At 42.1% G+C, this 26,700-nt stretch overlaps 1 protein-coding gene across 4 annotated transcripts in view; it reads right to left on the bottom strand.

The window, feature by feature from the left end:
* Window positions 1-1,733: 1,733 nt before the first annotated feature.
* PSEN1 (presenilin 1) overlaps window positions 1,734-26,700 on the bottom strand; it is an 82,941-nt gene continuing 57,974 nt past the window's right edge. For 3 of the 4 annotated variants that reach the window (XM_028850213.2, XM_028850214.2, XM_015144037.3), the window contains exons 8-12: window positions 21,344-21,442; window positions 13,725-13,811; window positions 9,149-9,322; window positions 6,635-6,753; window positions 2,948-4,209 (exon numbers count right to left, since the gene is read on the bottom strand). In XM_028850213.2, the coding sequence (XP_028706046.1) occupies window positions 4,054-4,209; window positions 6,635-6,753; window positions 9,149-9,322; window positions 13,725-13,811; window positions 21,344-21,442 (635 nt within the window). In that variant the 3' untranslated portion in view covers window positions 2,948-4,053. 4 annotated transcript variants of the gene reach the window in all.

Here is a 26,700-nt window from a genome sequence, read left to right as displayed (position 1 = left end):
TCCCTGCTACGCAGACCAGCTGGAAATGCTGCCACCACATGTCGGGGCCCAGGGTGGACCCAGCATCCACTAAGAGGCACCCTGCTGCCCAAGGCTGTGGGAGACAGCTTTGATGTTCAAGAAAGGGGTTCATTTCAGCACCAGGGTGCTTTTTTATATGCAAATCTGAGGTGTTTCCCGTTAGAGGAGAGGACTGTGGAGATGATCACATGCAGATGACTCTGAGCTCTGAGCCCAATGACAGCCTTGTTGGTACACTCTGGCCAGCAATTTCAGAAAGCACTATGAAGAGCTGAAACCTCTGGTTTTAATCTCCTGTGTTGTGGGAATTTAAAGAGGTGAGAGGATCATAAGGATCACTTCTAGGCTCAAACTAATGATTATATGATAGTTTCCATCCCAAGGGCAAAACCAAATGTACAATTTGCAGGTCTCTTTCCAAATTCAATGTTCAGAATACCCTTGGAGGTGAGGAGAAGGGCAGGTCAAACCGTTCCTTATGTCTAACAGCAAATTTAGAGAAAAATGAGTACTTTACTGAATGGATTGGCTTCTGAATCAAGTCACTTTCATAACATCAATGTATAAGCCCTCAGTAAAGGTAACTGTTAAAAGTGGTTATTGACAAATATCCAATATTTTAGAGAAGTTAAAGAAAGATGGCACATACCAGAAAACAAGAGATTATTAACTACATTCTGAGAATTTATCTGATTCATCTTTACATTCTTAGACTCCAGAACCTGGTAATCACAGAAAACACTGAACAAATCTTTTCATAGTGGTTTCTGAGCTCTTTTTCTTTCAGGGTTAGATCACAAATGATCAAATATACAAAGCCTTGGGGGTTGGGATTAAAGGCTTCCTGCCGTACTCTAACCCTGGGAGACCTTATTTGGTAGTTAAACTTACATTTCACATTCTACAAATTATATCAAGAATACCTACACTGTTTGAGGCCAAAGAAGAAGTAATAAACATCATCTGGTTGGGCATCTATTGCAAAAGGAGGGTTTTTAAAAGTAGAGAGACTACAATATGGGAATCCTGGAGCCGAAAAGTAAAAACATTGCCTCTTCAGTTGTTGCTTCTGTAGTAAAATCAACAAATTGCTTACTTATGACTGTTTTCTTCCAAGTTGCTTAGAAAGCTTCTATTTTTTCTGATTGAGAAATTTAGTCATTTGGAGTCAGAGCTGTGATTCTAGGAACACACACTAACCTAGTGAGAATCAAAAACAGGAAAGTGAGCCTTTCCTCTCTGAAGAAAAATCTGCAAATCTTCCAAATATGACTGGTATTCCCATAGGCATGTAATGACATTCGGTACATAAATACCCTTTATTCGGTAGCCCAGTCAGACTCAGACTCTTAGTGGCTACCTTACTGTCTTCCTTCTTTTTATTAGGCAGATTGGCTTGGCTGGTCATACTCTATTGCTGGTTTTGCCCGACTCCATAACCACCGCCTGTCCCATGTGAGTGAAGGCACATCCTTATGGAAATTGCTACTGTTCTTTCCAGTGACAATCTATTTTTCATGGTGGAAGACTAGCATTTGGATGTTTTAGGAACGACTGAACTAATTCTAAAAAGAATGTTTGACGGAAAAGTTCTCTGCCTAAGATGAATGATTTAAAGAAATAAGATGGGCTGTAGTCTCAGCTACTCAGAAGGCTGAGGTAGATTACTTGAGCCCAGGAGTTCAAGTCTAGCCTGGGCAACACAGCAAAATCCTGTCCTTAAAAACAAAAAAAAAAAAGGAAAGATAGGTTCTCTGTACACTGGCTTATCATGTGGCTGAGAAGTGGCTCAAACTTGGAGAAAGAGACAGAATAACTGCCATCTTTCTACAAAGACAATCAGTAATACACACGAATGGATTTAAATACACACACCCCACGTACCCTCTTCAGAGAAGAAACTTATCATGAAAGGTGCAACACATTTGGGATCCTTACACAAGTAAACTACTCTAGATGAGGGATCCCTCAAGAATGCTTCCAATCACAAATTGCTATTCGGGTGGCTTTGCTGTAGCTGTGCTTTCTCAACGATAATACCCATGCTGGCACATGTCTGAGAGAAGGAATGAATCTTGGAAGAAGGGGGTTTCATGGAAAAAAATGAATTGAGATGACAGAACCTACTACTTTAAATCCCCTTTTCTTTGCATAGCTCTTATTTTTCCTGTCTTTGACTGCCTAATATAAGCCAATTTTAATTTAAACTCAGATCAGTACTCGCACACTACTCTTGAAGTTAGGTTCTTATAAGAAATATCCTGGGACAGAAAACAAATATTCTAAACGCCAAAGAGAACCCCAAACCAGGTCACATCATATCATAGATTGGGAGGGAGAACAGCAGGCAAAAGAGGAAAAAGCTGGCCCCTCCTCAGCCACAGGAGGAAACTAAGTTTCTCATAAATGCTTATGGTCTGATCAGCATGGCTACGGGCCCTCTGTGGTGAAGAAGGTTTTGCCCCACAAAGCTTGGTCCAGAGGTGCCCTGGGCCCACAGGCTGATGGCTGTTTGTGTGTTTTGCCTGACTGAGCTGCCCAGAGCCTGAACTCCATGGTAAGTGCAGCAGGCACCTCCACTGCCCAGTTCACACAAAGGTACATTGAGAGGAAAGGTAACACGGGCAGAGATCACAAAGCACCCATTGTGGAGCTGATGAGAATAACCTGACACTCCCCCTTGACATCATTAGCTCACTGTATCCCCTTCGCTGCTGGAGGCCCCTTCTCTTTCCCCTCGGCAGTTGGTTCTCCTTCTGCCACCAGGTTCTCCCACAGTTCACCAAATTAAATATGGCTTTCCCCAAACTCTTGCTTTCTGTTGATACAACTAGTTCATAATTCATCAACCACCAGCTTTTGGCTATTAGTTCGAATTCTGACCTACTGTGTAGCAAAAACAAAAACAAAAAACCAGGACAGAAAGTGCTTCAACAGCCATTTTACTCTTCTTTAATTCTACTGTCTTTGGGCATACATCTCATTTGCTGTGGAAGAAGGTCTGACAGCAGGGCTGACAGCACCAATTCATAACACATTCTTTTCATCATACAAAGAGTAAAACCCTAGAATAATGGGACCATCTGCTACCACGACAGAGCTGCCTTACTGACTGTAGAAAAGGACGGCTTGTGTGGGGGTGAGAGAAGAATGAGGACAGAGGAGGCATCTGGGGCAAGTGAGCCTACAAGTATGTCTACAAATTCAGAATTTGGTGGAAAATCCAAATTTGACTTCAAGATGATAGAGAATTGATGAGAAATAGTTGTATTATTTCCAAAATTTACTGAATTTGGAACCTGAGGTTAAAAGTTTTAGGATAAAGCAACCTCACGTTCAGACTGGCCTTGGGAAGAAATGACAATCACAGATGGTAATGAGTGTCAGTGCTTGAGAAGAATTGCCAAAGTCAATCTACACATTTGACCTGACTCAAAGACGGGGGAAAACAAGTCTCATTTAAAAAGGATGAGTCTGCAGCAAAAAATCAAAGGGAAGCTGGAGCCCCTGCCCACCTCTCCATTCTGCTGCTGGTGCCTGCTCTTCCTCACAGTACCTCCTGAAAAGTTCAGAATTCAGTTAATACAGAATTATTGGGATGATTTTCAACGTGTAGTTTAAGATGAAGAGTTCCGTTTGGTTTAAACCACTTCACCTAACCTCTTGGTAACGGTAGTCCTGAGAGTCCGCAGTGTCGGCGAAATCATCCTGTGACCAAGCATCAAGCTGCTGACGGGGCACAGCAACTTCCGGGCCCATCATGTCTCCTTGACCTCGTCCCTCAAATCTGGTAGTTTCTGCACCGAGGGACATAGTCCACTGCGATGAAGTATGTTCAAAATCGTTTTCTATAGGCACCTCCTTCCAAAGTCCAATAGTGCAGGTGGTCAGGAAGACTTGGAAGGAAGCTGTAGAAGTCCAGCCAGGAATCTTGACTTTGTTAGATGTGGACACAGGAAAATCACCTTTGTCCTCCCCAGATTTTGTTATAGTCAAAGGAGAAACATTCATGGGATTCTAACGGCAAATATGCTAGATATAAAATTGATGGAATGCTAATTGGTCCATAAAAGGCTGTACAAGATAATCTGTGGCAAAGTAGAAAACAAGCCCAAAGGTGATGGAGATTGGAAGAGCTGGCAATGCTTTCTTGAAAATGGCGAGGAGTAATAATGTAAGGCACAAACCCTGTGGAGAAGATGGGAAAGACACACATTCACACATAATTATGAAACCATTTTCAGGCAAAACTCAATCACAAGTCTTGGTTTTTAACATAGTTAACTGAATATTTTCCTTTGGGGTTAAATTTTAGAACAGATGTTTCATTCAATCTGGAAGAAGAGCTATGAAAAAACCTAGCTTTTGTTTGTTTCATAGGGTTCACTATGCACACATTGTTATTTTATCCCCTAATTCTAGGAAAGAAATAGAATCTGAAAATAAGTAAAACTATTTTGGAAAAAAGTTAAGGCTGGGCGTGGTGGCTCAAGCCTGTAATCCCAGCACTTTGGGAGGCGAGACGGGCGGATCACGAGGTCAGGAGATCGAGACCATCCTGGCTAACAGAGTGAAACCCCGTCTCTACTAAAAAATACAAAAAAAACCAACAAAAAACTAGCCGGGCGAGGTGGCGGGGGCCTGTAGTCCCAGCTACTCGGGAGGCTGAGGCAGAAGAATGGCGTAAACCCAGGAGGCAGAGCTTGCAGTGAGCTGAGATCCGGCCACTGCACTTCAGCCTGGGCGACAGAGTGAGACTCTGTCTCAAAAAAAAAAAAAAAAAAGTTAAAAGACACAGAAATTTCTATCTTAAATACTGTGTTGGCCTCTGTGATTTTAGTTTGGCTAGTTAAAAACGCAGAGGTGAAGAGCATTCTTTATGCTGAGCGGGAGCATTCTTCCCACGCAGGCCCCTCCATGAAGCATGTCGAGGCTGCAGTGTTTAAAAAATAAAATAAACTAAAAGTTTATTTATGAGGAGTATACTGCTTTCGTGTAAACACAGAGCAGCCATGTAATAGAGTTCATTTTTTACCCTAGTTACAGAAACACTAGAAAGTCTTCACCCGGCCAAGATATCTTTAGTAAAAATCTTTAGTAAAAATAGCAGTCAGAAATATTTTATGGGTTGTTTACTTAAATCATAGTTTTTAGGTTGCACACAGTGGCTCATGCCTGCAATCCCAGCACTTTAGGCGGCTGAGGCAGGCAAATCACTTGAGGTCAGAAGTTTGAGACCAGTCTGGGCAATGTGGCAAAACCCCATCTCTACTAAAAATACAAAAATTAGGCCAGGCGTGGTGGCTCACGCCTGTAATCCCAGCACTTTGGGAGGCCGAGACTGGCGGATCACGAGGTCGGGAGATCGAGACCACCCTGGCTAACACGGCGAAACCCCGTCTCTACTAAAAATACAAAAATTAGCCAGGCGCAGTGGCGGGCACCTGTAGTCCCAGCTACTCGGGAGGCTGAGGCAGGAGAATGGCGTGAACCCGGGAGGCAGAGCTTGCAGTGAGTGGAGATCGCGCCACTGCATTCCAGCCTGGGCGACACAGCGAGACTCCGTCTCAAAAAATAAAAAAAAAAAATACAAAAGTTAGCCAGGCATGGTGGTGCATTTATGTTATTCCAGCTACTTGGGAGGCTGAGACAGGAGGATTGCTTGAACCTAGGAAGCAGAGGTTGCAGTGAGCTAATGTCACCGCACTGTAGTTTGGGCGACAGAGCAAGACTCTGTCTCAAAAAAAAAAAAAAAAAAAAAAAAAAAAAAAGGCCAGGTGCAGTGGTTCACGCCTGTAATCCCAGTACTTTGGGAGGCCGAGGCAGGCACATCACTTCAGGTCAGGAGTTCAAGACCAGCCTGGCCAACACGGTGAAACACTGTCTCTACTAAAAATACAAAAATTAGCCAGGCATGGTGGTAGCCGCCTGTAATCCCAGCTACTCGGGAGGCTGAGGCAGAGAATTAAGGCTAGGAGGCGGAGGTTGCAGTGAGTCGAGATTGCACCACTCAACTCCAGCCTGAGCAACAGAGACTCCGTCTCAAAAAAAAAAAAAAAAATCATAGTTTTGAAAGCTTCAGGGTTCATGCTGTAGCACTATGAGCAAGATCTATGTGGGATCATGCATGGCACTAGCTCCTCTCACTAGATGCTTGATGTCTTAAGTAACACTGTATGCTACAGGCTGTGTCATTAAATGCAAAACCACCACCAAACTCTCAGTGACTAAGTCTGGGGACTAAGGGACGATCTGTTTATCCCTGTAAGACCGACCTTACAGAGCTAATTTGCTACATATCTGTGCTGCTAGGCTTGAGGCAGCGGTTCCCAAACAGAAATACCAGAATTTCCTGGGAAACTTTAAAAAACTACACAATTAAATTAAATAAGAATATCTCAGGGCAGAGCTTACAGTTTTAAGAGCTCCCAAGTGATTCTAATAAGTGACCAGGGTAGAGAACTACTAAGGTGAGGTCCAATGATCAAAAAGCTCCTCAGATAGGTGGAATATTTAACCCACCTGGGGTTAAAACAGAACTGCCTTAAAGGGACTGTGTAATCAAAGTTTTGACATTAAGAGTTCTGACACATTCTTATTAGTGTATACTTACAATTAATATGGCTACAAAACAGGCTATGGTTGTGTTCCAGTCTCCACTGGCTGTTGCTGAGGCTTTACCAACCAGAACACTGTAGAAAATGAAATCTCCCAATCCAAGTTTTACTCCCCCTAAAAAGGAAAGATTACAAGTATAAAAAAGTTGGTCACTCTTTGCTATGATTTCACAATTCAAAAATATCACTGCCCTACTCAACCCCACAATGAATGAGAGAAGTCAGTAAATGATATACAAAATTAGGCTTCAGCTGTGTCTTTCTTTTTTTGTTTTCTACAACAGGAGTTCCAGATTCTATGTGACTGACTCTGGAGTCTTAACTGTAGATGCTGCTGTTATTTATCAATAACAATAATAAGTAATAATCGTCATCTATTGAATATATAGTTTATACCCAGCACTTGTACTAAGAAGTTCTTATAAGAATTCTCAGATAGGCATCATTTTATCATCTTATTAATTAATTAGCATATATATATATTTTGAGATGGAGTCTTGCTCTCTGGCCCAGGCTGGAGTGCAGTGGCATGATCTCGGCTCACTGCAAACTCTGCCTCCCAGGTTCAAGTGACTTTCCTGTCTTAGCCTCCTGAGTAGCTGGGATTACAGGCGCATGCCACCATGCCTGGCTAATTTTTGTATTTTTGATAGAGACGGGGTTTCACCATGTTGGTCAGGCTGGTCTCAAACTCCTGACTTCGTGATCCACCCACCTTGGCCTCCCAAAGTGCTGGGATTGCAGACGTGAGCCACCGCGCCCAGCCTATCATCTTATTTTTAAAAACAGCTTCATTAGGCTATGATTTATCTCATACAATACACGCCTGGCCTATTTTACTTAATATAATGTTTCTGAGGTTTAACCATGATACTGCATGTGTCTACAGTTTCTTGGAAGTTATTGGAAGCTGAATGGTTTTCCATTATATGGTTTGCTTATCCATTTACCAGTTGATGGACATCTGCATTGTTTTCAATTTGGGGCTATTCTGAACAATGCTGCTATTAACATTTATGTCCATGTCTCTGTGGGGACAGATTGTTTTCATTTCCGTTGGGCAGACTCCTGGGAGTGCAATTGCTGGGCCATGTAAGTTTAGGTTTTTAGCTTTTTAATAAACTGCCAACTGGCTGTTCCAGTCTGCATTTCCACCAACAACAATTGAGAGTTCCAGTTTCCTCACATCTTCACCAGCACTTGGTATTGTTAGCCTTTCTGATTCTAGTTACTCTGATTAATGATGCTGAGCATCTTTTCATGTGCTTATTAGCCATTATGTATCTCTTTTGGTAAAATGTCTAATCAAAGCATTTCCCGGCCGGGCGCAGTGGCTCAAGCCTGTAATCCCAGCACTTTGGGAGGCCGAGACGGGTGGATCACGAGGTCAGGAGATCGAGACCATCCTGGCTAACATGGTGAAACCCCGTCTCTACTAAAAAAAAAAAAAAAACTAGCTGGGCGATGTGGCGGACGCCTGTAGTCCCAGCTACTGGGGAGGCTGAGGCAGGAGAATGGCGTGAACCCGGGAGGCGAAGCTTGCAGTGAGCTGAGATCCAGCCACTGCACTACAGCCTGGGCGACAGAGTGAGACTCCGTCTCAAAAAAAAAAAAAAAAAAAAAGCATTTCCCTATCTTAAATTTGGGCTATCGTCTTATTAAGTTGTAAGCATCTTTTATTTATCCTAAAAACAAGTCCTTTAATGGGACTTCAATATGATTTGCATATATTTTCTCTCAGCTGGTAGCTTATTTTCCTTTTTTTTTTTTTTTTTTTTTTAAGTGATCTTGGCTCACTGCAACCTCCACCTCCCGGTTTCAAGCAATTCTCCTGCCTCGGCCTCTTGAGTAGCTGGGATTACAGGCATGCACCATCACGCCCGGCTAATTTTGTATTTTTAGTAGATATGGGGTTTCACCATGTTGGCCAGGCTGGTCTCAAACTCCAAACCTCAGGTGATCCACCAGCCTCGGCCTCCCAAAGTGCTGGGATTACAGGCGTGAGCCACCACACCTGGTCTTATTTTCCACTTCTTAATGGTATTTAAAAAAATTTTTTTTGGCCGGGCACAGTGGCTCACGCCTGTAATCCCAGCACTTTGGGAGGCCAAGGCGGGCAGATCACCATGTCAGGAGTTCAAGACCAGCCTGGCCAAGATGGTGAAACCCCATCTCTACTAAAAATACAAAAATTATCCGGGCATGGTGGCGCATGCCTATAGTCCCAGCTACTTGGGGAGGCTGAGGCAGGAGAATTGCTTGAACCCAGGAGGTGGAGCTTGCAGTGAGCCAAGATCGCACCACTGCACTCCAACCTGGTGACAGAGAGAGACTGTTTCCAAAAAAAAAAAAAAAAAAAAAAAAGCACTATTAATGATATTTCCAAATAAAAGTTACATGTGACACAGAATTAGACTGTAACACTCTGAATTCATTTTATTCTCAAAAAGGTTGATAATGTAGCCACCTAAAGGAATCCATGACTTTGCAACATAGAGGAATGTACATACTTTCTTCTGGATCTTCACCAGCAAGGATGCTGCTGGAAAGTTCCTGGACAGCAGCTCGTGACTCAGGTGTAGAGCGATGAGGCCCTAGATGACTGTCCCTCTGGGCTTCCCATTCCTCACTGAAGCCGCCATCATCATTCTCTGCAACCGTGTCTTGTGACTCCCTTTCTGTGCCTTCAAGAGAAAGTGAAAGTTACAGCTCTAATATTTAGAAAAATTTAATACCTTTACGAAAATTACATGGAACCAGTAACTAGCTAACTGTCATTGTAACTAGCTGGCCCTTAAACCACAAAGCATGGGCTGTAGCAGTGCCTGCTGGTAGTTTATCCAATAGCTATTTTCTCCCTTATTTCCTGAGGGCAGAATCCTGAATTGTTTGGGGGCCCATCCCTCTCCCACATGACTCTGGTGGTAAATCCTGATCAATCCAAGCCAAGCATGGTAATCCCACCAAGCCTCTTCCTAACAAAAGCTCTAAGGCTGTGGGGTTATAACTTGGTATGAACCTATGAGTGGTGAAGCAAAGTCCGCTGGGATTCCTGGGGAAATTTTTCTCACTCTTTAAGAGACTAAAGGACAAAATAAACAGTCCCTTCTATGCCTGAATGTTGCCTTATCTAGATATGATGCCTAGAACTACAGCTGTCATGACCACCAGGAGCAGTGGGCTGAAGACCAAGCCTATACACTAGTGATGGTAGAGTAGGAAGTTGGGCTACTTGAAAACATTCCTGAGCCACCAAATTAACCAACCTTACAAATTTCAAATGCCTACACCTCAGGCCTTCCTGTCACGTGAAGAATACATTTCTTCTTTGCTTAAGGCAACTGAGTTGGGCTTTTTATCTTTGCAACTGAAAGCTTCCTAACTGTTGGCACTCATCCCTGGATTTGGTGACAAAGTTATAAAAGTGGCTTCATTCTGGAGGGTGGATTGGGAAAGGAGGGGGAGTGAATGTCTTTATGGGCCAGTCATTTCATTATAATGACTATCAATCTCATTGAAAATGGTGAGCACGACAGTCTTAAAAAAAACTTCCATACATTAAAAATAATTAAAATATTTAAGTGAAGTTCAAAGTACTTTTATTCTTCCTTCATTTTTTATAAAAGTAATACACGTTCAGAACAGAAGTAGATTTGCCATGAATAAGTACAGCTTGTGAGCTTCAGGGCCCTTCCTTGCATGGCTTCCTCTGGGAGAGCCCTCACAATTTTGTATTGGTAGTTTTGTATTCTTTTTATTATCCAGGTCTCCAAAACACCTGAGTCTTCTCTGGTTTGGTGTTGATGAAATAATGTAAGAATAAGATTGGCCGGGCGCGGTGGCTCAAGCCCAAAGTAATCCCAGCACTTTGGGAGGCCGAGATGGGCGGATCACGAGGTCAGGAGATCGAGACCATCCTGGCTAACACGGTGAAACCCCGTCTCTACTAAAAAAAATACAAAAAACTAGCCGGTCGCGGTGGCGGGCGCCTGTAGTCCCAGCTACTCGGGAGGCTGAGGCAGGAGAATGGCGTGAGCCCGGGAGGCGGAGCTTGCAGTGAGCTGAGATCCGGCCACTGCACTCCAGCCTGGGCGGCAGAGTGAGACTCCATCTCAAAAAAAAAAAAAAAAAAAAAAGAATAAGATTTATAGGCCGGGCGCGGTGGCTCAAGCCTGTAATCCCAGAACTTTGGGAGGCCGTGACGGGCGGATCACAAGGTCAGGAGATCGAGACCATCCTCGCTAACACGGTGAAACCCCGTCTCTACTAAAAAATGCAAAAAAACTAGCCGGGCGGGTTGGCGGGCGCCTGTAGTCCCAGCTACTCGGGAGGCTGAGGTAGGAGAATGGCGTAAACCTGGGAGGCGGAGCTTGCAGTGAGCTGAGATCCGGCCACTGCACCCCAGCCTGGGTGACAGAGCAAGACTCCGTCTCAAAAAAAAAAAAAATAAGATTTATAAATGAAAACAGCAGTCCCTTTTCTGCCCCCTCCCTCCTCACTTCTGATACTCATTCCTACTTTAAACTCTTTTAGCCATTCCTTTTGGTATTTACCTCCATAATTAATTATAAGTAGTATGCTCATTGTGCCATAACTTGATGTTTTAATTTGGGGTACTTATTCGCCTCCTATAGAGAAGATAAAGCATTAGGTCTCATCCTCTTCTGCACGTAAATGTAACTCTTCCCGTCTTCCCAGTGCCATAACCTTATATTAAATTCAGTTTTATATTCTCACTATGCAAATAATATTCACAACTAAACTACTTTGCTACAGCCAGAATATACTATAATTACATTTGCTTTTTTGAACAAGTTTTTGTTTTCCTTGGAAAACTGCCTCATTTTTTTCCATTGATGAATTTTATATTATTATCTATGACTAATTTATCCTGAAATGCTCTGACAGAGTTCAACCACATCAGATAATCTCTCAGTTCGTTTGTTTGTTTGTTTTTTCCTTGCACAGATATCCCTCTCGGAGCCCTATGCCCTTTTGTTCCAATGTAACTTCTAGTTCCGTTAACACAGTGATTTAACTAGGGATAGCACCTCCCTTCTGGGGAGTGTTTGGAAATAACTAGGATGGAGGAGTTTTTGATTACCGCAAAGCCTCAAAGCCATTATTGGCATTTAGTGGGTGAGCGGCCAGGGATGTTAAATATCTTGCAATGTGAGGGGAAGTCCCACACAATGAAGAACTGTGCCCCCCAAAATATCAGCAGCACTCTCACTGAGGAAGCCTGCAGTTCATCCAGCCTTCCCATTTCAAAGCCCTTGCTCATGCTGTCCCTCTCTTGGAAAGCTCTTCCTCCATCCTTCAGCAAGCCATCACCTATTATCACTTCCTCAGGGAAGCAACCCTTGACTTTCCAGGATACGTAAAATTCCACTAATATAAACTTTCACAGCAACTTATACGTCTTCTTTGCAGTACCTATCACAACTGTATGAATTATTTATGTAATAATTTGTTGACCATCTATCCCCCCAAATAGACTATAAGCTCCACAAGGGCAGGGGAAATCTTGTTTAGTGCTATATCCCGAGGGCCTAGCACATAGTCAGGTGCTCAGTCAACATCTGTAAAAGGAATGAAATTCTGTTGTATCACTCACTCACTCATACATACATATATACCTACATGCTCACAACCATTAGATTTTCTTTAGCTTAACACAGGTTAACTCTGTAGATTTCCTGGCTTTATAAAACATAAACTCTCCCTTTCCTGATAAACAGCACCTCAATTAAGGCCTTTTTTCCCCTCACCAATATTTATTTTGCCTGTTGTTTTTCAGATTCCTCATAAAAGTTAGCCCTTTTTTGTTTTTCTTTCAAAAAGTAAGCTTTTTTTTTTTTTTTTTTTTTTTTTTTTTTTTTTTTTTTTTTGAGACGGAGTCTCGCTCTGTCGCCCAGGCTGGAGTGCAGTGGCGCGATCTCGGCTCACTGCAAGCTCCGCCTCCCGGGTTCACGCCATTCTCCTGCCTCAGCCTCCCGAGTAGCTGGGACTACAGGCGCCCACAACCGCGCCCGGCTAATTTTTTGTATTTTTAGTAGAGACGGGGTTTCACCGTGGTCTCGATCTCCTGACCTTGTGATCCGCCCGCCTCGGCCTCCCAAAGTGCTGGGATTACAGGCGTGAGCCACCGCGCCCGGCAGCTTTTTTTTTAACTGTTTATATTGTGCTATTATTCCTCAATCCTTTTTTATCCTTTTTTTTTTTTTTTTTTTTTTTTTTTTAGTGTGTGGGAAGGTAGCCTCCATTCCAGAAAATTGAATTAAAGCTCCCCCTCAACTCCATCTAATAACAACTTCTAACTTGTGTTCTCCTTAATATGTTCTGTAGTATCCTTAAAGGACTTTTCACTCTCATCCTAAGTCATTATTATTATTCATTATTATTATTATTTTTGAGGCAAGATCTCACTAAGTTGCCCAGGGTAATCTGGAACTCCTTGGCTCAAGTGATCCTCTTGCCTTGGCCATGTAGCTGGGACTACAGGCTTACATAACAGGACCCAGCTCATCCCAAGTCATTCTTATCCTCTTCTAAAAAGTCATATCCACCTAGAATATTTGATCTTCTCAGTATAAACATTAGCACATCTCAAATCGTATTTCAGTTACTCTGGCCATGTTAGACAAGAAGTTCCTATTGTTATGTTGTTTATATTTTGCTTTTTTTTGTTTACTTATATCTCCTTTATTGTCTGTATCTTTTAGGAGGTTCTTACTTTTACATGTTTGGAGAGAGTTTTTTTTCTTTTTAAAATCATGACTTCTAAAAAACAAACAAAAAACAAAAACAAAATCATAACCTCAACCTGAACCTTTCCATGCTGGTATTCTGTATTTAATGGGAGGTGTCTTAACCTAGGGGTGCCTTGACTGTATTGTTGGGTTATGAGTATATGAACTCCTTAAATATTTATCTGTGTATTTACTGGGCATTACTATAGTTTTCAAGAGATTCTCAAAGGAGTCTATGATCAAAGAAAGATAATGAAAACATTGCTATACTGTTAGCTTATAAGATAACAGTGACCCTGAAAAACCAAGATATTATCTAATAAAAGTTACCTACTTTCTGCATTATACTTGGAATTTTTGGATACTCTCCTTTGAGCTTCCGGGTCTCCTTCTGCCATATTCACCAACCACACCATTGTTGCTGTTGAGAAAGACAAAATTCCAGGTAAACACTGGATACACAAAGTATGCACAGACAACACACAGGCCATCATTTCTCCACACAAATCGCCAATCTTCCTAATGCTACCTTAAGACTGTTCAACAATCAGAAGTAAAAATAATAAAAGGTTCTCTTTGGTTTTAGCAGATAAGAGAAAAAGTTCTGAAACTGAATGTTTACTGTAGTGCTCAAACTGCACCTGCTATCACAAAACTCTTCATCATCATTTTTAGTCCGTGAAAAGTAACCAGAAGGAAAACTGTTCAGGCCAGCAAGATTCCACTGAAACAATAGCTGGACTAGTTGAATGTTCTAAATTCCAGGACAAAAAGCCTCAGATGGTGATTATAATTCAAAAGATGCACAGAGTAAATTTCCTTCATAATATGTCTCACTTTTAGAACGTTCAATGATGCTAAACCATGTTTTAAACTTGAAGTGAGAAAAAACGTTAAAAGCAATAAACATAATAGGGATAGTCAAGTGGCCTCCTCTGTGACCCTTCTACAAAAACACATGTATATCAATATATTAATCTAGATCTAGATATACACATGTGCATCTCTACCACATATTAGCTCAGAGACAACGTGAAAACTTTAAAATGGTGCTTCTCTATTTCAGGCAGGAATGAAAAATAGTATAATCCCCATTGGTGGGAAATTTGGTAACATCTAATAAAACTACATGTCCATTAACCCTTTAACCCAGCAATATTACATTTTGGAACTTATCCTGAAGATACATCAACAATAACACTAAAGTACATATAAACAAACACATGACATATGGGGCTATGGCGGGAACCAAATGCCAGCAGCAAGCTGAGTCCAATCTGGTCACAGTAATTTTAAACAAGATACTTAGCATTTATGTCTCTCTGGCTTTTTATCACTATAATTTTATCCATGTTTCTAATACTTAGGCTTCTTGAAGAACTTATGAAAGAAATACACAAAGAAGCTGAACGACCGCCTTGTTATTTCTGAGGTCAACCGAGTTTCATTACAGGATAACACAACCAAATGATCAAAAGTTAACAGAAACCAGGCAGGCAATACACTGTTTAACTAAATCCAGATCTAAAGAAGAAAAACTGAAGGGCAACCACCAAGTATGAGGTTTATGGATTAGTTTTTATTTTCATTTTTTCTAAAAACAGGGTCTCACTGTGTTGCCCAGGCTGGACTCAAACTCCTGGGCTCAAGCAATCCTCCCGCCTCAGCCTCCCAAAGTGCTAGGATTACAGGCATGAGCCACTGCACCCAGCCTGTTTATGGATTTCTATAGCCTTTTGGAAATGAAGGCACCAGCAATTTATTAGGTTTTCATTCTTTATGTAAGTATGAAAAAATATAGCTACAAGCCCCTTTGTTTTAAGAGTTAATAGTATCATGAAAATCAATGGCCAGCTAACTTTTTCTGTAAATGGCCAGGGAGTAAACATTTCAGGTTTTGTGCATCACATATTCTTCCTTTTTCATTTTTTTTTTAAATGTAAAAAGCATTTTTAGCTTATAAGCTGTACAGAAAACAGGCAATGGGCCACATTTGGCTTCAAGCAATAGTTTGCTAACCCCATGTTAATTATCATAAAATAGTACATTTGTTAAATAGTCCTAAAATAATATTTTTTAAAAATCACTTTTCCTTTCACCTCAACACCAAACACCTTAGATCAACAGGAAAATAAGCAGATTTCTTGTTTAAATTAAAAAAAAAAAAAAAAAAAAAAAAGGCCTGGCACGATGGCTCATACTTGTAATTCCAGCACTTTGGGAGTCTGAGGTGGGTGGATCACCTGAGGTCAGGAGTTCAAGACCAGCCTGACCAACATGGAGAAACCCTGTCTTTACTAAAAATACAAAATTAGCCCGGTGTGGTGGTGCATGTCTGTAATCCCAGCAATTTCGGAGGCTGAGACAGGAGAATTGCTTGAATCCGGGAGGCGGAGGCTGTGGTGAGCCGAGATCGCGCCATTGCACTCCAGCCTGGGCAATGAGAGCAAAACACTCTGTCTCAAAAAAAAAAAAAGAAGAAAAAGAAAAGAAAAGAAAAAAAAATTTTTTAATGTAGCCTAGGCTGGTCTTGAACTCCTGAGCTCAAGCAATCCTCCTGCCTCTACCTCCCAAAGTCCTGGGATTACAGTCACGCCCAGCTGGAAAATATGCAGATTTAAAAATTAACATAATATACCCTCCTCCAACTGATATGAAATCAAAAAGCTTTAGGTAAAATGATCTACCTCAAGGAATTGTTAAGTTTCCCTTCTAGTTAAGCTCTCAGAGTGAACCACTTCTACTAATGACCACTAGGTAAGAATAAATTAGCTCAAAAAGTAGGTGTATAATTTTTCTGTCAAAAGACAGAAGTAAAAAACAAAAATGCTCATACATTTCCTGTCAGTAAGAGCATTTTGCAAACTGAATACCCTAAACTGGGAGACAGTATTAAAATGCATAAAAGAATTATATTCATTGATTTTTAGAGAACAAATAGCCAGGATGACTGATTTAAAACTTTTTATATTCATGCTTATATTCACTTCAGGGAAAAAGTACTCATTGGCATTGCTGCTTTTTACAGTTAAAAAACAGAATGTAAGAAAAAAATGTAAGAAAAATGTAAGAAAAAATTCTTACATTCTGTTAAAAAAACAAAATAAAGGCCGGGTGCGGTGGCTCATGCCTGTAATCCCAGCACTTTGGGAGGCTGAGGCAGGTGGATAACCTGAGGTCCTGAGTTTGAGACCAGCCTGGTCAACATGGTGAAACCCCATCTCTACTAAAAATACAAAAAATTAGCCGGGCTTAGTGGCAGGCGTCTGTAATCCCAGATACTCAGGAGGCTGAGGCAGGAGAATCTCTTGAACCCAGGAGGCGGAGGTTGCAGTGAGCCGAGATTGCGCCATTGCACTTCAGCCTGGGCAACAAGAGCGAAACTCCATCTCAAAAACAAAAAAAACAAAACCTCTCAAACTCAATGATTTATAAAATCCTCAAATCTTCACCAGACATTTATTATTGCAAAAGAACAGATGCAATCTTCAACCTACCTGATCTACACAGGAGGTAAGGGTTTATACTCCTATTTTCCCACGTATGTTGAACTGTTTCTAAAATATTTCAGAATGTCTTACGTTCTGTGGTCATTAAATAGACTTGAGAGCTTTTTAAGAAACACATGCTAATCATCTCTGTATCATTCCAATTTTAGTATTATGTGCTGCTAAAGCGAGCACAGATGTGAGTTTTAAAAATATTATATATGATAGATATTTTAAAACACAGTAAATACTTCTGAGTATTAAATTAACATACATGTTTAATGTTACGGCAGACTGAAAGTCTGGTAATAATTCCTCACCCATCCCTGTACTCATACTCTTGACATGGACTCACTTTTAGTAGAATGTATTTTCCCTTCTCCCAACCTGTGGCTCAACTAAAAATATGGAAAAAAAAATTAGCCAGGCATAGTGGCACATGCTCGTAATCTCAACTACTCGGGAGGCTGAGGCAGGAGAATTGCCTGAACCCAGGAGACGGAGGTTACAGTGAGCCGAGACTGCGCCACTGTACTCCGGCCTGGGCGACAGAGCAAGACTCACCTCAAAAATAAAATAAAACAGGTTGGGTGCAGTGGCTCACGTCTGTAATCCCAGCACTTTGGGAGGCCGAGGCAGGTGGATCACTTGAGGTGGGGAGTTCCAGGCCAGCCCGGCCAATCTGGCGAAACCTCATCTCTACTAAAAATACAAACATTAGACGGATATGGAGGTGGGTGCTTATAACCCCAGCTACTCGGGAGGCTGAGACAGGACAATTGCTTGAACCCAGGAGGCGGGGGTTGCAGTGAGCCAAGATCACGCCACTGCACTCCAGCCCGAGCAACAGAGCAAAAGACTCTGTTTCCAAAAAACAAAAAAAAACAGGCCAGGTGCAGTGGCTCATGCCTGTAATCCCAGTACTTTGGAAGGCCGAGGAGGGTGGATCATGAGATCAGGAGATCGAGACCATCCTGACTAACACGGTGAAACCCCATCTCTACTAAAAGTACAAAAAATTAGCCGGGCACGGTGGCGGGCGCCTGTAGTCCCAGCTACATGGGAGGCTGAGGCAGGAGAATGGTGTGAACCGGGGAGGCAGAGCTTGCAGTGAGCCGAGACTGGGCCACTATACTCCAGCCTGGGCGACAGAGCGAGACTCCGTCTCAAAAAAAAAAAAAAAAAAAAAAAGAATCTTCCCTCTCCTTGAAACACCTTTCCTGAAACCTGTTCTCCTATCAGGTCACCACCTGCTCTGCCTACAAGACAGGAATCTTTGATGTAGTGCATGACATTTACTATACCTCTCCTTCTTCACCACCCATTCTCTGCCCTACACTATCACTTCCACTGCCAGCACTGGCAAACCCCTGATACATGCATGCACACATATGCACCTTCCCTTTGGAGTATTGCTTCTGGTTCTATCACTCTACTGAAACTGCTCTCTTCAATGTCACTAATGACATCTTAGGGAGCAAATACTGTATGGTTTACAGTCCTCATTACCTTTGACTTCTTTATAACATTTGATATTCTCTTTTTTTTGGAGGGGGGTTGAAGCCTTGCTCTGTCACCCAGGCTGGAGTGCAGTGGCACAATCATGGCTCACTGTAACCTCCGCCTCCTGGGTTCAAGTGATCTTCCCACCTCAGCCTCCCAAGTAACTGGGATTACAAGCGTGCACCACTATACCCAGCTGATTTTTATATTTTTAGCAAAGACAGGGTTTCACCATGTTGGCCAGGCTGGTCTCGAATTCCTGATCTCAAGTGATTCGCCCACCTAGACCTCCCAAAGTGCTGGGATTACAGACGTGAGCCACCACGCCCAGCCTTTCTCCTTGAAATTGTTTTTCCAGTTACTCAACAGAAAAATTGGCAAAAAACATCTACAAGGATATACATCAAACTGATAACAGGGGTAAGTACTTGATAAGGCATTAAGATTAGAGATGACAGTTACTGTGAAATTTATTTTTATCTGTAATTTTTATCCTTTTTCAAGGACAATGTATTACTTGTATAATTAAGATTAATTTTACAGGGCTGGGAGCAGTGGCTCACGCCTGTAATCCTAATGCTTTGGGAGGCCGAGGCAGTTGGATTGCTTGAGACCAGGCTGGCCAACATGGTGAAATCCCATCTCTACTAAAAATACAAAAATTTGCCAGGCATGGTGGCGTGTGCCTGTAATTCCAGCTACTTGAGAGGCTGAGGGAGGAGAATTGCTTGAACCTGGGAGACAGGTTGCAGTGAGTTGAGATTGCACCACTGTACTCCAGCCTGGCTGACAAGGAGAGACTCTGTCTCACAGAAGAAAAAAAAAAAAAAAAAAAAAAAAGATTAATTTCACAAATATGAAAAAGATTATACCAAGCCCGTTACAAAATAAATTCAGATCTGTAGCTAAGAAACACATGAAAAAAAAGTTCAAATAATCACCCAAGCATTAGACAAACAATAAAAAATAAAACAAGATGTTATTTTTTTGCCTGTTAGATCTCTCTCTCAGACATACATATGTGCATGTATGCACAGACATAGGCAAGGATTAACAAAGGGGTGGCCAGGCATGGTGGCTCACACCTGTAATCCTAGCATTTTGGGAGGCCTAGACGGGCGGATCACCTCAAGTCAGGAGTTTGAGACCCAGGCTGGTCAACATGGTGAAACCGTGTTTCTACTAAAAATACAAAAAATTAGCTGGGCATGGTGGCACACGCCCGTAATCCCAGCCACTCCGGAGGCTGAGGCAGGACAACTGCTTGAACCCGAGAAGCGGAGGTTGCAATGAGCCGAGATCACACCACTGCACTCCAGCCTGCGTGACATAGCGAGACTCAGTCTCCAAAACAAAACACCAAAGGCGTAAGGAAACTGGTACTTTCGTTTACTGAAGGGAATGTAAACTGGCATAGCTTTTTTATGAGGTAATATGGCAAACTATCAAAATTTAAATACACACATCCTTTGACTTAGCAACTCTAAGAATACATCTTATAATAATATTCGTAAGTTCATCGATGCCCTCTGTAAGTGCTGCCTGTGATAGAAAATAAATTGAAATGATCTAAACGTCCATCAATGAGGATACCCACCACTGAATATCTACATAAGAGAACACTATGCAGCCATTTCATGTGCTGACATCAAAAAACAGTCATGATACTGTTAAGTGAAAAATACTGGCTTGCCCAATTTTCCAATATTTTCTTCTACTTCCTGTAGTATCCTCTCGTTTCATTCTCTAAACATAGTAGTTGACAAAGTTTGACCCTTGTCTTCCTCTTCTCTTCTGCTTTTATTTGAATGGCTCGACAGTTCACAGAGCTTAACTACCACCTCTCTGCTAATGTTCTTCAAGTCTCTATCTCGAATATCAACTTTTTCCGAAGCTCTAGTACTTCATTTCTAAACTTCTGCTAGCAATGTCTACCTCAGTGACCCACAGGTACTGTCAACTAAATTAGATATGAGCCACAGAAAGATCTAAAACTAAACAGATTCCTCACACAAGAAAACATGGCCAGGCATGGTGGCTCATACTTGTAACCCAAGCACTTCGGGAGGTCAAGGCAGGAGGATCGCTTAAGCCCAGGAGTTCAAGACCAGCCTGGGCAACATGGCAAAACCGTCTCTACATAAAATACAAAAAAATTAGCCAGGCGTGGTAGTGTGTGCCTGTAGTCACAGCTACTTGGGAGCCTGAGGTGGGTGGATCACCTGAGCCTGGGAGGTCAAGGCTGCAGTGAGCCGTGATCACACCACTGTACTCCAGCCTGGGTGGGAGTGAGACCCTGTCTCAACAACAGCAACAAGAAAACACAGGAAAGCATTTTTTCTTCATCACCTTTCCTTCAAGCTTACAACTTCTCTCCTCAGTTGCTAGAACTATTGATTCTACCTCTGAATCCTCTCAACTCTTTCCCTTGATTGCTACTGCCACTACCATAATTCAAACCCCATTAATTTCCACCTAGATCATGGCAGCATCATCTTAATTATGTCTAGTATGCTTCTCATGATCTCAGTGTCCACCCAACAATTCATCTCACACAGTGCTGCCAGCTTACGAAGGCAAAGCTCTGCTCACATTACCCTTCCGCTCAACAATCTCCGTTCCCCAGTGATCACTGAACAGCAGACAGACATCTAAACCAGTCACTCAAAGGAAACCTTGAGCTTGCCCTAATCAATAACTCCTAACAGGTTTTAAAATGGGAATGCTGGTTCCCCAACATCTAAATATTTCCTTTCTTTCTATTCATATTGCAAACTCTCTTGAATCAACATCAGGTAGAAGACAATCATCTGCAAGGAAACAAAGAGATCTGCAGGAGTTTCAGGAATGCTGTGCATTTAAGATGAGAACAAGTACCATGAAAACAACCACAGTTACATGTGCTTCAGTTCCAATAAATTCTACGCTGATTACTACTTCAATATCATTCTCAAATACTTACAGGAGTAAATGAGAGCTGGAAAAAGTGTTTCATTTCTCTCCTGAGCTGTCTCAACCAGCATACGAAGTGGACCTTTCGGACACAAAACAGCCACTAAATCTAGAAAAAGAAAAACAGAAAAGACATCTGATAAAATGTATGGGCTAAACTTGTAAATCGGTGTTAGGGAGGAATTAACGAAGGGAAAAGGTTTAATGTTTTTTGTCTCTTTTTACACAAAAAGATGTTGAATGAATATGAAATAAATAGCAGGTGAACTGGTGGGGATGGGGGGACAACCTAAACAATATAAAACCACGCAGAACATCTGTAAATTTCATTTGGGTTTGACTGCTATTTGCTTAGTGTACAGTGTATCGTTACTGGGGTATAGGAATAAGTCTTCCCAGTTTAAAGGAAAGCTGCAGAGATGATGATGAGATAGACTATTTTAAGCAGTTGTCAACCTACAGTGATCAGAATCCGGGAGAAGTCACTTCTAAACTAATCACAGATATGAACTATAAATAAAAAGATTACTCCGAGATGAATTTAATACAGGGGATTTGACTGAACTTTTCAAAATATGAAGAGCAGAGTAGAAGAAATTCATCTCTTCTCCTTTTTAAAAGCAGTATTATGTACTACTGAGAAATACCTGAAATAAGAGGGCAGTAAATTTAAAACAAAATGATAACTCTCTGCAAGATAAAGTTTATTACTTCTTTACTCTTTGGTCACATTAAATATTCAGGTCTCAGAACATATGTGGTGCTGAAAAGTAGCTTATTTTACAAAAATAATAAATCAGAGGAAACAATATGCCTAAGTTATTCCTGTTTATACCACCATTTCTTTCCATCAACTGCAATTTTTCTTTCATTTTCTGTCATGAAAATTCAGAATATAGGCTGGGCACAGTGGCTCACGCCTGTAATCCCAACACTTTGGGAGGCCGAGGTGGGCGGATCATGAGGTCAGGAGATCGAGACCAACCTGGCTAATACAGTGAAACCCCGTCTCTACTAAAAATACAAAAAATTAGGCCGGGCGCGGTGGCTCAAGCCTGTAATCCCAGCACTTTGGGAGGCCGAGGCGGGCGGATCACAAGGTCAGGAGATTGAGACCACAGTGAAACCCCGTCTCTACTAAAAATACAAAAAATTAGCCGGGCGCGGTGGCGGGCGCCTGTAGTCCTAGCTACTCAGGAGGCTGAGGCAGGAGAATGGCGTGAACCGAGGAGGCGGAGCTTGCAGTGAGCCGAGATCGCGCCACTGCACTCCAGCCTGGGCAACAGCTTGAGACTCCGTCTCAAAAAAAAAAAACAAAAACAAAAACAAAAAAACAAACAAAAAAAAAAACCAAAAATACAAAAAATTAGCCGGGCGTGGTGGCGGGCGCCTGTAGTCCCAGCTACTCGGGAGGCTGAGGCAGGAGAATAGTGTGAACCCAGGAGGCGGAGCTTGCAGTGAGCCAAGATCATGCCACTGCACTCCAGCCTGGGCAATACAGCAAGATTCCACCTCAAAAAAAAAAAAAAAAACCTCAGAATATAAAAATATAGAAATAATTTTAAACACTTAAAAATATAAAACAGGTATAGCTAAACTTTGTAAAGGAAGAATTGACAGCTTGTGTTGACATTATTGTCACTTAGATGCATTTAAATTTAAAAATTTCATGTCTTGCCGGGCACAGTAGCTTATGCTTGTAATTCCAGCACTTTGGGGAGGCTGAGGCAGCAGATTACTTGTGCTCAGGAGTTTGAGATCAGCCTGGCCAAGATGGAAAAACCCCATCTCTACCAAAAATACAAAAAAATAGCAGCTCACGGTGGCAGGTGCCTACAGTCTCAGCTACTCAGGAAGCTGAGGTGGGAGGATTGCCTGAGCCCTGGAGGTGGAGGTTGCAGTTAGCCAAGGTGGCGCCACTGCACTCCAGCCTAGGTGACAGAGTAAGACCCTGTCTCAAAAAAAAAAAAAAAAATTCATGCCTCGAAGTGGTCATGTCTCTTTGTATAATAATATATATATGTACAATATAATATAGTATACAGAGGACCATAAGATAGTACAGTAATAAAACACACACACAGAAATCTCTACTCTCACCACTTCTACTTCAATTTGTTTGCATGAGAAGTCTGCCCTGCTCTAAAGTAATGAGATTTTCAACTTGTTTGACTCTGCCACATTCCGCAACTATTTCAGTTTTATTCTTTACTCTCCCTTAAAGAATTGCTAAATGATAAATCTGTTTATTTTTGTTTTGTTTTGAGACAGAGTTTCACTCTTGTTCCCCAGGCTGGAGTGCAGTGGCATGATCTCCGCTCACCGCAACCTCCACCTCCTGGGTTCAAGCGATTCTCCTGCCTCAGCCTCCCGAGTAGCTGGGATTACAGGCATGAGCCACCAAGCCCGGCTAATTTTGTATTTTTAGTAGAGATGGGGTTTCTCCATGTTGGTCAGGCTGGTCTCGAACTCCTAACCTCAGGTGATCTGCCCTCCTCGGCCTCCCAAAGTGCTGGGATTACAGGCCTGAGCCACCGCGCCCGGCCAAATCTGCTTATTTTTTAGAGTAATTAAATTAAAATTGCTTTTGCTTTGAAAATTTCAGAACTTTTGTGACAAATTAAATCTTGAAACATTGTAAAAATGGAGCCGAGAATCACTACTCTAAACATTGGGTACAAAAATCTCTTTTGTTTAAAAGGAATTCAAAGCTCTGTAGAGCTACTCATTTGTATGATGTGCAGACAGAATGGAGGGCTGATGGTAAAAATATTGTAATACAGTGAAAAGAATATTGGACTTGGGATTCAGATTCGAGATCAGAGTTTAAGCTTGGGCAAATAATTTACCTCTGTAAACTCCAAGTTTCTTAGCAGTAAAACAGGGATAATAACTACCTTGATATTTCATAGGATTATATAAAAATGTAACACTGGGTTGGGTACAGTGGCTCACGCCTCAGCACTTTGGGAGGCTGCTTGAGGCCAGGAGGTCAACACCAACCTGTGCCTGTAGTCTTATCTACTCGGGAGGCTGAGACAGGAGGACTGCTTGAGCCCAGGCTTCTGAAGCTACAGTGAGCTATAATCGTGCCACTTCACTCCAGCCTGGGAGACACAGTGAGATCCTGTTTCTTAAAACAGAAAAAATTTACTGATAGACACTGTTCTAAGTGTATTGTTGTATTAAATAGATCATTTAATTTAATCTTCATAACTGACTTAGGAGTTGAGTAACTTGTGTGGTCAAATAGCTAGCAAGTGATGAGTAGCCCAGGCGCAGTGGTTACATCTGTAATCCCAGCACTTTGGGAGGCTGAGGCGGGCAGATCATTTGAGGTCAGGAGTTTGAGACCAGCCTGGCCAACATGGCAAAACCCCGTCTCTACTAAAAATACAAAAATTAGCTGGGCGTGGTGGTGCACACTTGTAGTCCCAGCTACTCGGGAGGCCGAGGCAGGAGAATCACTTGACCCTGGGAGGCAGAGGTTGTAGTGAGCTGAGATCACACCACTGCACTCCAACCTGGGTGATAAGTGAGACTCCATCTCAAAAAAAAAGTGATGAACCCAGACATTCTGTCTCCAGACCCGGCATTCTTACTCACAGCTAAGCAAGAACAGATGGTTACTTTGCAAACCATCAAGTACTATACAACATTAGGTAATTATGAAAGTCAGAGAGAGTATACGACTTCTATAGTTCCACAACTGATTACTCAAATACAAGAACAGAACCAGTTCAATCCTATTTCCACAGACTTCTTCGTCAATCAAACGAGGATGATGTTTCCTATTACAGGCCACCAAACATTTTAGTAAGTATGTAAATAGTGATAAAAGTGTATGGCCAGGCCAGGCACGGTGGCTCACGCCTGTAATCCCAACACTTTGGGAGGCCGAGGCACGTGAATCATGAGGTCAGGAGATCGAGACCCATTCTGGCTAACATAGTGAAACCCTGTCTCCACTAAAAATACAAAAAAGTTAGCCAGGCGTGGTTGCAGGCGCCTGTAGTCCCAGCTACTCGGAAGGCTGAGGCAGAAGAATGGCATGAACCTGGGAGGCGGAGCTTGCAGTGAGCCGAGTTTGCGCCACTGCACTCCAGCCTGGGCGCGACAGAGCCAGACTCCGTCTCAAAAAAAAAAAAAAATGTATGGCCAGGTATGGTGGCTCATGCTTGTAATCCCAACACTTTGGAAGGCCGAGATGGGAGGATCCCTTGAGGCCAGGAGTTCCAGACAAGCCTGGGAAACACAGTAAGATCTCATCTTCGGAAAAAAAAAATTTTTTTTTTTTTTTAATTAGGCATGGTAGTGCATGCCTGTAGTTCTATCTACTTTGGAGGCTGAGGTGGGAGGATTGTTTGAGCCCAGGACAGGAGTTTGAGGCTGCAGTAAGCCATGATCATGCCACTGTACTCTAGCGTGGATAACAGAGAGGGATCCTATCTCTAGAAGAAAAAAACAAAAAGAAAAAAAAGAGTATGGCCATGGCCTTATAAGATAGAAGGGGTCACATATTAGTCTCTGAAAATGCATCTCTTTTTGGCTTTCAAACAGGGCAATAGCCCCAGAGTACGTACCTGAAAGCTGCCTGGGTTAAAGGTTAGAGTATGTTCTAACTGTTCAGGACCCATGTCACACTGGTGGTAGAATGTGTATCTCACACTGTCCAAATTGGTTTTATTTTTAAAATAATAATTCCATACATTACCTTATAAAAGTAGGTAACCTAATTTTGATTTTAAGTGAATTGAGGCCAGATGCAATGGCTCACTCCTATAATCCCAATACCTTGAGAAGCCAAAGCAGGAGGATTGCTTGAGCCCAAGAGTTCAAGACCAGCCTAGGCAATATAGTGAGACCTTCTCTCTACAAAAAATAAAAAAGTTAGTCAGGCATGGTGGTGCACACCTGTAGTCCTAGCTACTTGAGAGGCTGAAGTGGGAGGATTGCAAGAGCCCGAGAGTTCAAGGTTGCAGTGAGCTATGATTGCACCACTGCACCCCAGCCTAGGTGACACAGCAAGACTTTGTCTCAAAAAAAAAAAAAAAAAGAAAAAAGCTTATGCAGTATCATATAAAGGAAAAAAACATTTAAAAAATGAATTGAGCGTTTTGTGTGTCTACCACTCTGTGTTTTTTGGTTTGTTTTTTTTTTTTTGCTTTTTTTTTGAGACAGTCTTGCTCTGTCACCTAGGCTAGAGTGCAGTGGCACCATATCGGCTCACTGCAACCTCCTCCTCCTGGGTTCAAGCAATTCTCCTGCCTCCGCCTCTCAAGTTGCTGGGATTACAGGGGAACGCCACCACACCCAGCTAATTTTTGTATTTTTAGTAGAGACAGGGTTTCACCATATTGGCCAGCT

This window comes from Macaca mulatta, chromosome 7, assembly GCF_049350105.2.
Source record: "Macaca mulatta isolate MMU2019108-1 chromosome 7, T2T-MMU8v2.0, whole genome shotgun sequence".
NCBI classification, from domain to species: domain Eukaryota; kingdom Metazoa; phylum Chordata; class Mammalia; order Primates; family Cercopithecidae; genus Macaca; species Macaca mulatta.
Note: the sequence above shows the minus strand (reverse complement) of the source record. Positions and strands in the feature narration are given on the sequence as shown.